The sequence below is a fragment of the Cyclopterus lumpus genome, chromosome 20 (assembly GCF_009769545.1).
Source record: "Cyclopterus lumpus isolate fCycLum1 chromosome 20, fCycLum1.pri, whole genome shotgun sequence".
NCBI classification, from domain to species: Eukaryota; Metazoa; Chordata; class Actinopteri; order Perciformes; family Cyclopteridae; genus Cyclopterus; species Cyclopterus lumpus.
In genome coordinates, this window is record NC_046985.1 from 15,423,248 (window position 1) to 15,440,573 (window position 17,326).

At 41.8% G+C, this 17,326-nt stretch overlaps 1 protein-coding gene and 1 long non-coding RNA gene across 5 annotated transcripts in view; both read right to left on the reverse strand.

The window, feature by feature from the left end:
- ccny (cyclin Y) overlaps positions 1 to 12,176 on the reverse strand; it is a 33,032-nt gene extending 20,856 nt beyond the window's left edge. For 2 of the 4 annotated variants that reach the window (XM_034559677.1, XM_034559676.1), the window contains exon 1: positions 11,106 to 12,062. In XM_034559677.1, coding sequence (XP_034415568.1) covers positions 11,106 to 11,259 — 154 coding nt within the window. In that variant the 5' untranslated portion in view covers positions 11,260 to 12,062. The other 2 variants (XM_034559678.1, XM_034559679.1) reach the window with 2 other exon arrangements.
- Positions 12,177 to 13,879: 1,703 nt separating this feature from the next.
- On the reverse strand, positions 13,880 to 16,848 carry LOC117749584. Its single transcript, XR_004611724.1, has 3 exons — positions 16,375 to 16,848; positions 14,663 to 14,804; positions 13,880 to 14,289 (listed from the first exon to the last, which is right to left on the reverse strand). It is a non-coding gene; the product is annotated as an uncharacterized LOC117749584 (long non-coding RNA).
- Between the last annotated feature and the right edge of the window lie 478 nt (positions 16,849 to 17,326).

Below are 17,326 nucleotides of genomic sequence, written 5' to 3' on the forward strand. Positions count from 1 at the left end.
AAAGATTTGTTTTTAGTTGGAAACCTCTGTCAATAAAACATGCTGGAACGCTATGTTGAAGAAGGGGGGTGGGGGGCTAAAGAAGATGTTGCAAGGACATTATTGACGACGTTCACAAATTGTTATCGACATTTCATTAAGTGAGGCCAGCAGTAGCTCATATATTTGTTTTCCAGGCACTTAAGTCTAACCGTCTAGTTCAACGTAATGGCATTGCAGCATCCGCTATTACGCTCCCATCAACAGACTATAAGAAACTTAAACGTGGACTCTGCTGTTTTCTCTCCTCTCAAATCGGCCTCCACTCGCAGGTCAGGTACGCCTGTACTTTTGGTGTTCCGAGCATCCAGAGTCTGGTGTTTTCCAGAAAAGAAGAAGAAGAAAAAAAAAGAAAAAAGCCCTTTGTGCTTTCTTCAGCAGAAATGCAGAAATAGACACGGCGTGTTAGCGTGAGTAGAGCCGAGCACGGCGGGCGAAGACACAAATGGAAACGGAGCCACAGACAGCAAACTTGGTGATGAAATGCTGTTTAATTAACAAGTCCTTTACTTGGAACATTACCCCAAAGGTGCATGATCATGAAGGTGCAAGTCACACGTCGCTCTGATGAAGTCTGACTTTTCTCTTGCATCTGCTGTTCATCTGATGAGAGCTGGTATCAGGGCTACATCTATAAATCTTTTTTTTCCATTAATCTGCTGATTATTTAGTTGATTCATCCTTTTGCCTATAAAGAAAAGTCTTAAGTGACATCTTCCAATATCCTGTTTTGTCTGACCAACGATACCAAATTCAAAGATATTGGGTTTACCGTCATGTTTGACAAAGACGAGTATCAAATCCTCATGTTTGAGAACCTGGACACAACAAATGTTCATCATTTTGGCTTAGAATCGAATAAACCGATAAGCTAGTTATCAAAATAGTTGGCATTTAATTGTCTGTCGATCGCCAAATCCGTTAACTGAGTTAATGTTACAGCTCTAATTGTTTCACAACACACACACCAGTTAGGGGTTGGAGAGTCCACAGGGAGAGGACTCATTTACTCTGCACCCAGCTGAGAGTCAGAAACCCACCATTTCTCCCTCCTGTCCTGTCCCTGCATCCTCTGCTCGCTGTAACTAGGCAACGCGGGCATGAAACGATTCAGATGGTGGAGGCAGGTCCATCAAAGGCAAAGACGGACATCTCTCTCTCTCTCTCTCTCTCGTCCGCCTCTCCCTGTGCTCATACAGTACAGCCAGACGGTACTAATTGCTGCCGAGTCGTATTGAGCGTGCTGACGCAATGACACCGTACTACACAAAGCACTAGTGCAGGGTCCATTGCATTACCTTATTACACTACATAACCACGACCACACATTGTCTTGCAACTAGCAGAGACAGGAAAGTCATCGTTTCAAAGAGAGCAAATAACAAAGACAAACCAGGCAGCTCAGAGCTGTTTGCACTAGGGCAACTTTCAGAACTTTTACAAAGAAAGCGAAGAGCTGAAAGAGCTCCGCTGCACTGCTCTGAGGTCAGGGACAGGAGCAGAAGAAGAACAAAACAACCAAGCATTGCTCAGCTATGTCGAGGAATGTAGAATGTAGTTTTCTGACAATATGAACATTTTATGCCACAATTATCATGGCTAAAATACTTGCAATCCTGGTAATCGTCAAGAAATGGTTAAAACTCCTAAATGTTCTTATTTCGTCACAGATGGGACACGCACCTTTTTAATTAGTGAGCATCCTTTTCAGTGGAAAACCAACAAACGATCATAAATCATGAGGTCCGCCAGCTTAAATAGAACATACCTGAAGAAATGGTTACGTGTGTTCTTGTTCAGGGCCGGCTGTGTGTAGCTGCAGCACGTAGCAGTAGCAGTAGTGGGAAGTAGCCAATCACGTTGCATTAAATCAAAGAACGCTTGCGGCGAATGGCTGCTAGCAAAAGCAGTAATTATATTCTAGATCCTACATGTAGCCAGATCAGCGTCGGAAAATACACGAGGGCAAGGGGCAAAAATGCCCCTAAGAAATATCATTTTGCCCCTGATATCACTAGGAGAGGGGCAAAAAATGCCCCCATAATTTCCTCTAATAATTATGATAATTTAATGAACTTGTCAAAAACATCGTAGCCCCTGACCAGTTGCATATCATGTTTTGGATTTTCGCCTCGATGTTGCGATTAGTTGAGACTGCAGTTGACTGGGGGTTACATGTTTAGATTAAGTCCCTTATCACATGTAACATACTATTGTTGTTTTTGTTTGTTCGATCTCAACACAGTGGAACACCTCATGATGATCTCACTGGAGGGACCAGAAGAAGAAGATGCAGCATGTGTAGAATCTGCTGTGAGAAGAAAGCCAGGCGGCCTCACATAAAACCCTCTGAGCAAGGCAGCAGGTCAGACTTCTCCAATGGCTGACAGTGACACAGATGACGATAATGAACTGGTGCTCTTTTACAAATAAGCCACTCATATGTATATGTACATATTTATTATTTGCCTACACTGTACATATAATTTAATATTTGTTTTCATTTTCTGAAAAATTTAATTAATCTATGTATAGCCCTTTTATTACTTTTTTAAAAATAGTTATGTATGTTATAATATATCAAACATGTACAATTGTTAATAGTTGTATAAAAAATTTTATAACAATAAATAACCACAAAGAAATAAGAATAACATTTAATATGATTGTCTGATTTCTGTGTTAAAAAAAATCTAAGAAAACACTTTGAATCTTTAGACTACTGCCTAATAGTCTTCTTATTGTCATTTGATGACAGTTGCTCATATACTGTAAGCCTAAATAAGTATATTTATTATTTTGAACAAAGGTTAAATGTTATTTCACAAGTTTCAACATTTTTTTATAAATGCCCCTGGATTTCAGTCAGTGGGGGGCAAAAATTGCCCCCGAAATTTGTTTTAAATTTCCTACCCTGAGCCAGATACCCATGCACCAGGGACCTACGCTTGCTAATCACTTCTTCTTTTACTTTGGCCTTTAAAATAACATTATGCAGTAGTCATTTACATGGCAATCACGTTTTGCTGGAGAGTATTAGCATATATTTAAACTCCATTCCTGATTCCTGGGGTAAGAGGAAATGTAAGGTAAAGGTAAAGAAATATGCAAATTTCAATATAACAGACATGCAATAGTTCTCTCTCTCTCTCGCTCTCATATTTTTGTGACCTCTGCAAATAGCAAAGAAAGGAACGGCGGGCAAAGGGAACGCAGGAAGAAGAGCATCAGAGGTTAAGTCCAGTATGGAGGACTCTGCTGCTGACGATGAATCCTCTGACTCCAGGGCTAAATCCAGTAAGGGGTCAAGAGGGTACAGTGTGAACAGGATAAAGATGTTTCTCCAGAGAACTAAGAATATGAAGGGAGTGAAGATAGAGGACCACTTCTCTGATAAGGAGAAGCTCTCTACCTCTGCTCGGCTCCACATGGCCAGATGGACGGGAAAAAACTGACGGAGGACGAGGTCGAGATGCTGCAGGAGTATGAAAGAGGAGAGGAAGCTCCCGATTCTGCAGATCCTTTTCCGGATCTAGGATGCATTCCAAAGCTGAATGGGGTCTCAGAAACAGAGCGCAAACTCTTGGACACAAAATGTGTAAAAGTGCTCAACAAAAACAAACTGGACCAGTGAGCCGACGATTTGTGTGTTTTTGGTTTTCTTTGTTTGTTGATTTGTTTAAGTTTGACATGAATACGATGTTCTGTTCGTTCATATTGTATAAAGTAAAATGGAGGTAAATAAAAATCAATTCTCTCTCCCTCTGAGGTTCAGCCGGTGTCAAGCTGTGGAAAGAGCCGAGGATGACAGGAAGGCCATCTGTGCCAAGCTCTGTCATACTTCGTCTGTGTTGACATTTCCACACAACACATGCGTGCAGGCCAATGTTGGCATGCACACACAGTAGATAGTTGGGTAGCTGACTGTCAACATGCACAATAAGTGTTCTGGGATAGGCTCCTAGATGTTTTCTTCTTACTGGAATACTCCGACAATAATATGATCTATAATTTGATTTGTAGCTATCGACCTCTCCATAGTTTGGTGACTTAAAGGAATTTCCCTGCACCGTAATCACACTGCAGCAAACCACTGCACTATTCCCCCACTATATCAGACTTGATCTATTCGAACACAAGTTGTTTTCTATTGGAGAGAGCATCATATCACAGGAAAGTCACATGAAAGCTCACATGTAAATTCAAAGCTGGCATGAACAAGGAAAGGTTTTCCATTTGAAAAATAATTCTCGCCAGTATGCGTTCGAGCCATTAGACCGAAGAAGAAGAAAACTCATAATACTGATGTTAGGGAATGTACGCCCGTGTAATGATAGCAAAAAAATAATTTTCAGTTATATGTCCACAGTACAAAAAATAATATTATGATTTAATGTGAGATAAAAAATTAAATAAAAGGGCTGCAGGCCTACTGTGTTGCTTTGCAGGGGGGCTCCCCCGCTCATCAATTTACCCCATGAATCGCAATTTACTGGGAAAGCAAAGAGCCGGAGGTCATTTTTCGAGGGAACATTCTGCATGCTGCTTCATCCACACACTGCAGTGTATTCAAGCAAGTCCAACAGCAGCTGTTGTAGGGCTGATGTAATGTCATGAGAATGGATGTGTGACTCTGTGCAGCACGGCACTGTGGATCTGGAATAACAGCAGCAAAGAAGTTCCTTTTTTTGAAGTCAGGGTTAAATAACTCATTTCATCCAGAATTTATTTGGAGACACGCAATATATTCTGAAACTAGACATTACTATACACTACCCACTGCTTTTTTAAAGAAATGGATCATTATCAACTGTAAACAAGTGTGTTTATTCTGATAAACTTCAGCATCATTGTGATCCCACCAGTATACCACTGGTCTTATAATACTAAGCCCAATACAAAGTATGCTCTGTTCTGGCTCCACTGGAGCCCTTTCGAGGTTAAGTGCCTTGCTCAAGGAGTTTTTGACATTGGATAATGAGGCATGTAAATAAAAAATATGCTGTTAATTATTGTCTGTTTCAGGCACAAACAAGTCAGAAACACTCCATCTGTCACTTGAGAAGTTGGATTTTGGGGAGCGCGCCCCAAACAATTAGGGTGGAGACTCGGATCTGAGAGGCCATTGGCATTACCACGGTTTACTGCGCAGCTGTCTCGCAAAAGCTTAACATTTTGAAAGCATACAACCAAAGAAAAAGCATTCAAGCTTGACATTTTTTCAAGCTCCCTTTAGTCTCATGGAAGCACCAGTTTGGCCTTCCTACACACGTATTAATAGCTCTGTGTGGACAGGTCTTATGGTGCCCTTCTCTATGTTGACATTCCACATCCAGCCATATCTGTTCTTTCTATTGGCGAGGGATGACTTTATTTGGACCCTGAGGTTTTATCTTTTTGGCTTTACAAATACTGCCACGAAAGAAGCACAGATAATATACCGTCCATCTTCAAAATGACAGTTTTATCAATTTGCAGGGACAAAATGTCCTTTTCAAAGTGCCTTTGTAAAATCCTGCAAAGGACCTTTCATTTTTCTTTGTCCTATTCTTAGAAATAAGCGCAATGCAAAACCAACAACAGCGAGAGGAAAAAAAAGTGTCACACAATGGTAGCATTATTCTGTAAATATAGACCGTCAACTGTGAATAACTAACTCCAGTATCAACTCCATCCCGCTTTAATCCCCTCTACGTACACTCCCAACCCTGTGATCTAACCCCCGATAGCGTGTAAGAGGTTGGATAGGTATTACGACTCAATGGCATTGAAAATTAATGGATGTCTTTCTTCTTTTAATGGGTGTTTCTGATCAGTGATCCAGAGGCTGTTCTGCTCTCCACCAGAACAGGCAGAAGACCAATGTTATGTCAATTTCTCAGGAGACGACGGCGAGGAACGCGTGAGCAGGTAATTTGCGAGCGGCAGATGCATCTTCCCCACTCAAAGTCCGGCCCAACCAGACATCAGAATGAGATCGTCACAGGCAATTGGGTTTTCATTAACAGTCTATAAATCTCTGTTCATTTGTTTTTGGAATGGAAACTGCTCCCCGTGAAACGATGTGTTACTCCTCTCGGAAAGAATTTGCCGGCTTTCCGTCAGAATCAAAAAGGGGATGAATTGGGTTTTATCAGGCAATGATCTAATGAAGCTTAGGTCGACATGATTCAGAATCTCGCCACCACTTTAAACTCTTTTTTTTTTAAATATTTAATGCAGCTACAAAGCATAAGAGTAAAAAGGGCCTGCTGGTTGTGAGGCGAGGCTTGCCCTTTGTCTTCTGGGGTAGAAATGAACCGCTTTTGACGACATATCACCAACAGAAATGATCCATTCTCGGGACAAAACCATGAATCGAGAGAATACTCGTGGCATAGTCAGTGGTATAACGTGTTTGTACTAAGACTCTTACCAATAAAGAATAAAATAAATAACATGTCAATAACTGAAATGTCACTATCACATCATTACTGAGTGAATAGAAGGTACTTTGACACATGTGACACCTGCATGCCCTCACCAAGGCTCTGCATCTTTAAATACTTTCTATTCAGACACATTCATAATCCTATCACCAACTATTTAAGAGGAAAGATCCTAGCTCACCTTGATTGCTCCATGTAGGGATGCAACTAACAATTAACTTCATTGTTGAAAAATCTGGCCATTATGTTTTTGATTAACCATTAGTTTTTTTGAGTAAATGGTAAAAAACACAATTATTATTGACGACAATTTCCTGGAGCCCATGGTGACTTATAAGGACTACTTCAGTTTCACAGTGCAAAACCTAAAAATGTACTATTTCATACATGACAGAGAAGAGCAGCAAATCCTCTGTCGAATGGCTGGCCTTTTTGTCTGAAGATTAATTTTCTGACCACTGATTTGTTTAATATGCCAACGTTCCCTGAAGCCGTATGTGTACTTTCATCCTAATTTACAATGGCTTCTATTTTCTAAAATGCTTTTGTTACAACCGACTTCCCGATTTAAAAAAACATCCCACCTCTGTTGTTGTTTTTTTCTATCCTGACTTGCATTAATATAACAGACATTCTGTAAAATATTTTTTCAAAATACCAATTATTAAGATTTTAATTTGCAATGTCAGGAAAAAATAGAATTGATTAATAAAATCATACTTCCCATGTCTTAGCTTTTTTAGGCCTTTTAGAAAGATTGATTTAACCAACTGATCGAGAGTATGCATGAAGTTGCTGTTGTCTGTATCGGCGGAGAGGTTATCGTGAATGTTATGGTGCCCGCATTGGTGACACCATGTTGAAAAGAAACCCAAACAGTTATTTCTGCCTCCTTTATGGTTGATTTGTCCCAGAAAAAGAACTGTGTCAACATGTGGCTATACAGAGAATGTGACTTTGACTCTGACACCAAACTGTGACATATGCTGCCCTGTTTTCAGACAGCTCATCAAACTGTGGTCAGCAGCATCCTGAAAAGAGCTGGCTGTCTTGATTTAGTGGCTCTTTAATCATTTCAATGCTTGGACATTTCGAACCAGCAAATGAGGAACATGACGAAATGTTGCCAAAGTTTCCACCATCCGCTCTACTGTTTAGCCCGCTTAATGCTTCATATATTAATGATGTCCCCCTAAAACTGTTAAAGCTGGTCAGTGAATTGAGAAAATGATCAACTGATTAATCGATAAAGAAAACAATCGTTAGTTGCCCTAGTTTACATTGCGTTTCACCTCAGCAACAATCCAAACGGAATGGGATCAGACCGCGTTATTCTAGGTCAACTCGTCTGGAAGTCATAGTTAGGAGATTCCCCAGGCTCACCAACCAGGCATGAATAATCCATGTGCAGATTTCAATTAGCCTGCAAGCAAGACGCATCAATATGTGTGTGTGTGTGTGTGTGTGTGCTCCAGAAATAACTAACTTTAACACTGATGAGACAGAGACGAATGCCGGGCCCAGGGCCATCGCTCATTTACAGATGTCTACTTTAAGTAAAACCTAAGCAGGGTGAGATATCCATCTGTTTCATATTCGGTCTCGCTTTCCACTCTCTCTCTTATTTCTGAGACATCATAAGTGGCCTCGGTTTACCTTTACAAAGAGCGACTGTGCAGCAATCCAGCATTGCAACGTTCTCTGATCAAATTAAATCTAAAATTAGCCCCGCTGTCCGTGTGTGTGGAGGGTCTGGAAAGAGTGTCTCTCGCACTCTTCTTCGCGCTGCAGACGGTGAACCTAGTTAGGTTGAGCACATGTCGATGGCAATCTGTAGTCTTCATATCTGATCATCCTTTCCCCCATAATGATCTCCTGTTATTCTTCCGGTTATCTTTATCTAGCTCGGAAAGAGGCTGCTGCTGGCTCACTTGTTTCAAAAATGTTATTAACATTTTTTTAAAGGAAATCGCTCCCCTGAAACTGTGATTATAATAAAAAACATTTAGATATGAATTCAATTATGAATCAATTATCAATCCCTATTGCAGGATTTGTATTGTTTAAAAAGGTTTGGATGAAAGTTTTAAAACATATTTCACGCTGGTGTGAAGCCAAGCTTATAAAAACCTTTGTACCAAAGCACTGCTGCTAACACCCAATATCCAAAAAGCCTTTTATAGACTTTATAAAGCACGTCTTTATTTAACTCCCTATGCATTTTTCATATCAAAATGCATTTGGTCTGGAGAGCATCTCGGTGACCACACAAGCCACCAGTCAAACAGCGCTAGCTGGAGAGCAGTGGGCATTTTCACAAGTGGTTTCCTCCCCTAGGGAATCAATGACTTACGCTTTGTGTTGATAGTAACCATAAAACTTAACCATCCTTCAGGCCGCTATATATGTGCTCGTCAACGTGTCCTCATCGCAGTCAAACAGGAGCGATGGGCTTGACCCTGAGAGACCTGCATTCGCATGGTACAGCATGTATGTCCTAAGAAGCAGATATATACAACACGTGCTGTGAAGAACAACATATAAAGCATGACAGGCTGAATGCAAAAAAAGGTGTAAATCAGCTCTCGTGGTAAAGCGTGAATCTCCAGCCTCTTTACATCTGACTGGTGCGTACACTTGAGAGCGCACCGGGTCGTTAGAGAGAGCAACCGATCGGGCCAATCAGCTGTGAAAAGGGTTCCATCTGAATAACCCTTTCGCACTCGTGAGGATGGAAGGGTGTGAGCCTGTGGCGTCACCACTGTCAGCAGTTCCCATGACTGATTATTGTTTGGGTTATTTTTTTTTAATCATATGCTCAACGGGAGCACACACACACACACACACACACAAATGAAAATCTGAGTTAAAATCTAACTTAGAATTTATCACAACACAAGAAAAAAAACAACCTTTGCCAACTATTTATTTACTCTTTCAAAGGACAGATAGCAAATCTCCCTGCATCGCACAGCTTCCTTGAAAATTTCCATTATTTACTGTTTCGCAAAGTCCTCAAGATTATATGACCTACACAGTATGTGATTTTCAAGTGCCTTCACTTGCTATGGAGCGTTATTCCTCCAGAGGACGGGCACAGGCGTCTTCTGGCTGTGGAAAGCCATTAGAGATACAGTGACAAGGTCATGGGGTCATTACCTAAAGACTTGTGTAAATAGCTTAAACAGGCTATCCCCGCCTCCTCCTCCGATTGTCGCATTTACTCTAAGAGTGGTCATTTCGACCTCATGATATTTGGATGAGGTCCGCATCTCCCTGGCACAAGTAGCTTCTAACCACTGTAGGGCTGCCATAAATAACTATTTTCAGTCATCATCGATAATAGTTGATTGATTGTTTCTTCTTCTTCGGCTGATCATTTTAAAAACTACTAACACGTGCTGGTTCAAGCTTCTCAGATGTAAAGATGTACTGCTTTTACTTGTATTGTATCATTGTAAACTGAATATATTTAAGACTGTTGGTCGGACAACACAAGACATCTGAGGATACTTTTTTACATTCATAGACCAACCGATTAATCAAAGGCATCGTTCCAACTCTGAATGATTGAAAGAATAAGCTTATGGACACAAGCAATCAAACTTGAGTTTCCATTGTGACTGGTTTCCCCCGTGAACAAGCTCAGAGCAGAACTGCTGTCGCTTCTTCGGATGGAAAGATGAAGGCTACGGTGATTCAGACATCGGAGGATGCCCCCGGAGCCTCCCTGGGAAAGGTATTTCTAGGCACGTCCAACTAAGAGGACACCCCTGTGTAGACCTGGTCCATCGTACGGCCTGGGAATGAGTTAGGAAGTAGCCTAACTGCGAAGGATGGCTCAGCTGCTTTGCCGTCACGCAGCAGAGAATGGATGATATGGGTAACATTATCTTTCTGTAGCTGTGTATACATAATGCCAAGTGGCATTTGGCCTAGTTTGTTTGTGTGGGTCAATGATACACAATTAGACACATTTTATGAGCACCGATATGTGATGGCTGCGTCATTTCCCATTCAGAGCCCCCTGTAGGAAGTGAACTGACACCCTGCCGTGAACACTGCCCATCATGATCACATCGCCTCTCACTGGAGCACACATTCACACTAGCCCTTCAAAAGACACGCACACACACACACACACACACACACACACACACACACACAGAGATGACTAAGCTCGGGGGCTCAGGACACCAAATAACAAGGCAGCACCAAGCTGACAGCGATCTAAGTCAATGTGTAATAAGGATGTCATAGTGAAACTAATACGAAAAGACTCTCTAATAGTACTGTTTCCCCAGCTAAAGTGCCTTGACCTTTAGCATCCCAGTTTGGAAACCACTGCCATGTGTTACAACAAGCTGGAAGCCCCAAGAGAAGGAAGTCTACAGTGTTGTAGTTAGTGGTGTCATGGGGGTGGGTGAGTCCTTTGCACATATGTTGCAAGCAGTCGTTAACAGCGTACGTCTTTTAAAAGGTAGAGCGAATCACCGCAACAACACTACCAATGATCATAATAGCAATAATATACCTAACAGTAATAGGTGTGTGACATTTTATTTCTTCTTTGACATGTTATTCAGACGCGACAGTAAATATTGGGGGGATTGGGGGGTAGCTGCATCTCCATCTTACCGTCTAGATTTTCTCTGTCGCTGATGTGCTGGAGGTTGCAGCCCGTGTCCTCCCGGCTGAGCTCCGGCTCAGGCCGGTAGGGCTCGAGCCTGGAGTGGTTGTTCCTCCTGTGTTTGGGGCTCGAAGACACGCAGCAAGAGGTTGTATTCCCCATGGTGTGAACAGGTTTCGGTTATAGTCCAACCCCCCCCCCCCACCCACCCACCCCTCAGCTGTATCTCCAGCCTTCTCCTGGCCGTGCTGATAACGCTACTACGAGAGAGACAAGAGACAGACAGAAATAGAGGGAGAACAACAGAGCGGTAAGGCGGAGAGCCAGACTACAAACCCCGGTATCCGTTGGCGCTACACGCCCTTCCCCCGAGTCCACAGCAGGCTGCGCTGAGCCGGTGAAGTTCGGTCATTTAAAAGGCTGATAAAACGCCACGGTAGGCTAATAAAGCGGAGGAGTAGCCCGACGTCCCAACGTCCAGGGCGAGGGCAGATAGTGCCTCTATTTCACAGCCGTCCACTCCCTCGCCTCGTAATTTCCGTCCGAGCGTCCAGTTATCTCTGCAAACGCATTTTAAAACACTATTTCTTCATGACGTCTCGTTGGGGAGGGGGGGGGATATTTTAGCTCTCAGCGCTACATTGTTGCCGATGTACTGTAGACTGCTACTGCTGCTGCTACATCCGCTGCTGTGTGGCTTTCAGGTGCTCCCCGTAAAGTCGAATTTTCGATACTAGGAATAAGAAATGGTTTCGCACTTGTAAATGCATAAAGTAAACCTATAGCCCAGTCGTTTTTAATCCACGGAAGCCCGAGAGAAAACCATAATAACCAAACAGAAAAAGAAATCTAGGAAACAACCACCTCGTTTGATATCCTAGGTGTTTTATGATCTGGTGGCATTGTTTGTCCTTTGCATATATTTTCAAAGAGCAACGCACAATAGTAGGATTCTTTTTTTAAACAGTTACTCACTCTGTATTCCTGCTGTTTGTTGTTTGTACCAAGTCGTGGGAGAAGGGTCGTCGGCGACATGTATACAAATAGAGAGCGCAATATCCGGTAGCACATAAACACACCTTAAAAAAACTACAGTATTACTGCTATGAGAAACTGTTCCGGTTCAAGTGGGTGGTTACACTGTAATAGATGGACAATTGTGAGGCTCTTTGAAGAAAGGCCTACAATTAAGTAATACATATATCAATATCAATATAGATTATAATAGACAAAATAATGTTCTTAAATGGATTCAGGTCCGTAAATGATTCCTTCCATTCCACTACTATTTATCTTCAGGCAGTAACCTATAATTAGATTAATAATCAGATTTATTGGCCATGTTTCCGTTGCTCTCAGGATACATACACATAAATGGACAGATAAACAAGGACAACAAAGTAGAACAAAGGTAAGCATAAACGTTGACCTACTACACGCACACACACACTCACCCACTCACATATATATATATATATATATATATATATACTTATATATATATATATATATATATATATATATATATATATATATATATATATATATATAAGTGCAATCATGCAGAGTGCAAGGATGCTTGAATAAATATAGAAAGATTGTCACAGGATACTTAATGTGTCTATAACATTTAGTTTTTTAATAACAGTAAACAAAGAATGGGCTACCGAGCAAAACATGTGAGCGAACGCTCGTGCTGTATATCCCTGGCTTACGACATGTCATGGACCCAAACATGGACATCTGTCATTTCTTTCTTACTCATATTTGTGAGTGCCAGTTAATTACAGAATCTTGACTCATAACGGACAAATCCACAGAGGCTTTGCTTTCTTTGCTGCTCATACCAAACCTATCTGCAGGTTTAAGCGAGATTAGTGGAGGTCAACAGAGTGAGCTCCCGAGGAATAGCCTAATCCTTTGAGATGGTATCCATGACAGGCAAGACAATATGGACAGGTGATAGCGTTGAAGAATGTATGGCTATTGATTGGCTTTTAAAAAAAAAAGATGATCAGGCGTGGTGCTGCAGTGCAGCCTGCTGGTACTGCACATGCATTGCATTAAATGAGAGAACAATGCAGTCAAGACAAGAAAAGACTCTTTCAAAGTTGTTTTTAAAATATGCAAACCAAGATCACAGTTTAAAGCATTTTGCACGTCACAGGCAAACCAAACTATGTAATGAACAGTGACTTCACAGAGATAATGGCATGGTTTAATTGCTGTCCATCTGCTCTCATTAATGCAGTAATATTTAAATGCTGGGTGTAGTCAATTCACTCGGACAGAATTTCCTTTTCCCTTCTGGTTTATTCCGCAGTGTGGTGTTTGTCTCTGGCAGGTTGGACGTTGACCGTGTTTTGTTACGGATAGGACAGGAATAAGGTTTCACAACGGGCACAGGTGCAGCGCAACTCTCCGGGGTAATGGATTCTTGCCTCGGTTGTTTTGTTTCCATGATGTGCCGCCACCCAAACTGCACATGGGGAGTGAGACAGCGGGGATCACCGCGAGCAAACCTTTTTCACATTTTTAATTGTGGAGATCCACGTAAAAGACAATTCCAATAATAAAAGATAAATCAGTTCCTCACTTTTCTTTGTACTGCGACACATTCTTGAGTGTTTGAGACGTTGACTGCATCCATGAAGTCAGAGAATGCCATCACTGAGAACCAGGGACTCACATGGCACTCACAGCTTATAAACACAATGGAAATATGCTACTGTGTCCTATATCTATATATTAACTGTGTGAGAGAAGAACAAATACACAGAGCGACTGAGCAATAACTTTATTAATGCAAATACATTAAAAAGAATGTCTATCAGAATCAGAATCTATCAGATGACATGACAACAGAGGAGGAAATAAAGCACCACCAGAGAACTGAAACAACCTTCTAAATTCAGCCACGTGAACAGTAAGTTATTTAATTCCACACATGGGTGTGTTACTTAACCAAATATACACGTATTCATGTTAATCGTCACCACCAGCAGAAACATTGACATCATTGTGTAAACACATTATTTACAGCAAGGACAAGGAGTGTTTTGTGCGTGTGTGTCTTTTAAGGCTTTGATCTCCCGAGTCAGAGTCTTGTTGATATTTTCTAACAAGTACATGCGATCTTCGAGGCATTTGATGTATTCCTTCTTCTTTACCCGGGACTCCCGGACGGCTTCCCTGGAAGCAACAACAACAGTTACCGTGGAAAAAAAGAAAAAGCTTCTTGGCTTTTCTCCCAGATCCAACAGGGAGCCAACCGTGAATCAGTGGACACCAAGGGAACCGAGAGAGCTCACATTGCAAGAGCTACAAAAGGGGGCTCTTGTGTGTGTGGGCACAGAAGGTTTAAGAAGGTCTCATCGAACTCTCAGAAAAGTAAATAAGCATATTTCTAAAAATGTTGTGCTATTGCTTTAAAAAAATAAAAAAAACTAGAACCTATCCCCCGCCCCCCCTGCCATTTCATGTTAATCACAAGGCCCATATTCACTGACACTAATATAATGGAACATCGGCTGATGATATGGCCAGAGTGAATGGTCCCCTCTACCTGTTCTTCATCAAGCGCTGCTCCCTCTTTAGGGAGGCTTCCACTGATACCAGCGAGCTGTGAGCGTCGGCCTTCGCCACCTCCTGAGGGAGGGTGGAGCTGGTGTTACACAGCTTGTAGGCAATCAAGTTACCCGAGTTGCCTGGGGAGACACAAAACAACACGTCTGTCAACAGGGTTGGTTTGCACCAGCTGTTTGAATGTTCGTTACAAACAGCGCCGTGGTGATCGTTGATGAGGTGGGTGTGCCACCGGGGAGGTGTGTACGTTTCTTGTCTCTAGTTTTTTGGCTACAGTAAACAACCAGAAAAAGACACTGTATACCTGCTCATACCTGCCACGACACCAACGATTGCAACCACCAATTACTTGAAACTTCAGAGGGACTTTTCCACACAAGCTTTGGAAACAAGGGATTTTTTTCAAACCAGGTTGCACCCAATAAAAGTCAAGTTTGATTGAAAGAAACTTGTGGAATGTGTAAGTTGCTTGAAAAACAACTGTGCCACACCCCGATCAAGCAATTCACCAAGTAACCAGGAAGTCACCATCGCATCACAAGCAGAAATGATTGCAAATACTTTGTAAATGTAGGCGTTACTTTGTCTCAGCCGTACATGGAGAAATATGAGTTAGTATTCATGCAGTTTATAATGAGAGGGACATATTTTACAATGCGAACCTAAGCAGCGCCGTTTGGTCGTTTTGTAACTCCATGTATTGTTTCTTTTGTTGTAAAATCTCATGGAAAATCATCCTCGATTGCACAATATTTGCAAGTTACTCTCAGTCTACCTTTGTCAATTTGATCGGTTACATCTGGCGTGTACGACGTGTAAATATAAGGCCGAATTTAGGGAGATCTGTCAGTCAGCGTGTCTATTATTTTTAATTCTGTGACAGATAAAGCTATAACGCACAGCATACCTAATCCTGTAACTTTGTCACATGACTTTAGTTCTTTGACACCAGACGCCCAGAGATTTCCATGAGAACGTCTCAATAATAAATAGATTTAATTCGAGATTTTGCGAGATTGAATTCCACATTTAATTCTCTCCTCTTCCATGCCATCAAATCAGTGTGTGACACTGAAAAGAGAAGGCGAAACGGGTGCCCCTCTTATCTACTTTTGTTCATTGTTTGCTCAGCTCCAGCAGAGCTCACTGCCCCCTCATATCAAGTAGCACGTTGATGATTAATTCTATGATATGATTGGAGTCACAAGAGGGAACTGCATTAAATCGCAGCGTGGCCAGTGGGTGACGTCAGTGCGTCGCATTTCGATGGTTCACATTTACATGTCGCTGCTGGGGGCTTGTTCCAGGAAAAGCAGTGACGTCAGCCACTGCTTTTGGGCAGAGTATCGAAATATTTCACAGGGGGGGGGGGGGGGGGGGGGGGGCATGACTGAGGAGAGACAACCAAACCCTGTGAGAACGTTTATTATCGGAGTAAGCTTGTTGCTGCTGATATTGCAATGTTCCTTTGTTACTTTTTAAGAGGAAATTATTAAGCTCTTTAACATTGATCTGGGAAAGCAATCGCTAAAAGCATAAACAAATGTGTAATATCTAAAAAGCCAATCGCAATAATCCAGATATCTTTTTTTTCTTTCTTCTTTTTTTTTTTAACTTCAATACGAGTACATTTTGCCAAACTGAATGTTGACATTAAAAAAAATAGCTCAAAAGAGATGATGACAAACGTACCGGTTTTTGTCTCCTCCCCAGTAACAGCCTTGCTGTGTCTACCCCCAGGCTTTTCCAAGAGAAAGCGTCCCCTTCAGAGTCTTCTCTCTGACTGAAATGTTGCCACAGCCGACTAAGTGTGCAATTTACAATTAGAGGCACTGACATCACCATGACATCACAGGCCAGTGATGTCAACCGTTAGGTTTGCCCTCCCCCCGACACAGCGCTGTGAGTCAGGGGCTCTGCTGTTTGTGTTCGGGGAGGAATGCTCTCCAGCTGGACTGCTGGTTGATGATTGGCAGTCCTGAGAGGCGTCGGTGCTTTGGAATCCACTCACTAAAACTAGAACTTCAAGGTGTGAGCCAGATTAAATACTTGATGACATGTTGTGTATTTTCATTGCTATTAATCCCAATGGAATATCTAGATACAATATTGTAAAGAAGTTTAAAGAATTGAGGCAGGTTTTTCATACAGCCACGTCATAAGGTATGTATGTGGAGTCGCTGTCACAGCAAGACTTATTATCTCTCAACTGACTTGTTCCCTCCCCAAAGCGAGAAAGGGGTGGCTCCCTCTGTGGGCTTTACGGAGGTAAACAGAATACCTACTTTTTTGTAAGGACATATGACGACGCCCCATGTTTTGTTTGACAATTTCTCAGCCATTGGAGAAGAACGTGAAGCAGTGATGCAGGAAGTATTCAGATACTTTTACTTAAAGGGACAGTTCACCCCCAAAATCATAAACACATATTTTTCCTCTTATCTTGATTGTTTTGGTGTGAGTGGCCTAGTTTTAGAGATATCAGCCGTAGAGATGTCTGCCATAGCTCTAAAATAATGGAAATATATGGCACTCGGCTTGTGGTGTCAGACCGTCAAAAAGAAATGCATTTGAAAAACAGCAAGAAGTTATGACCAACAGACCTTGTTGGGAGCAGTTTCATGTTGGAACTATTTTCTGTCAA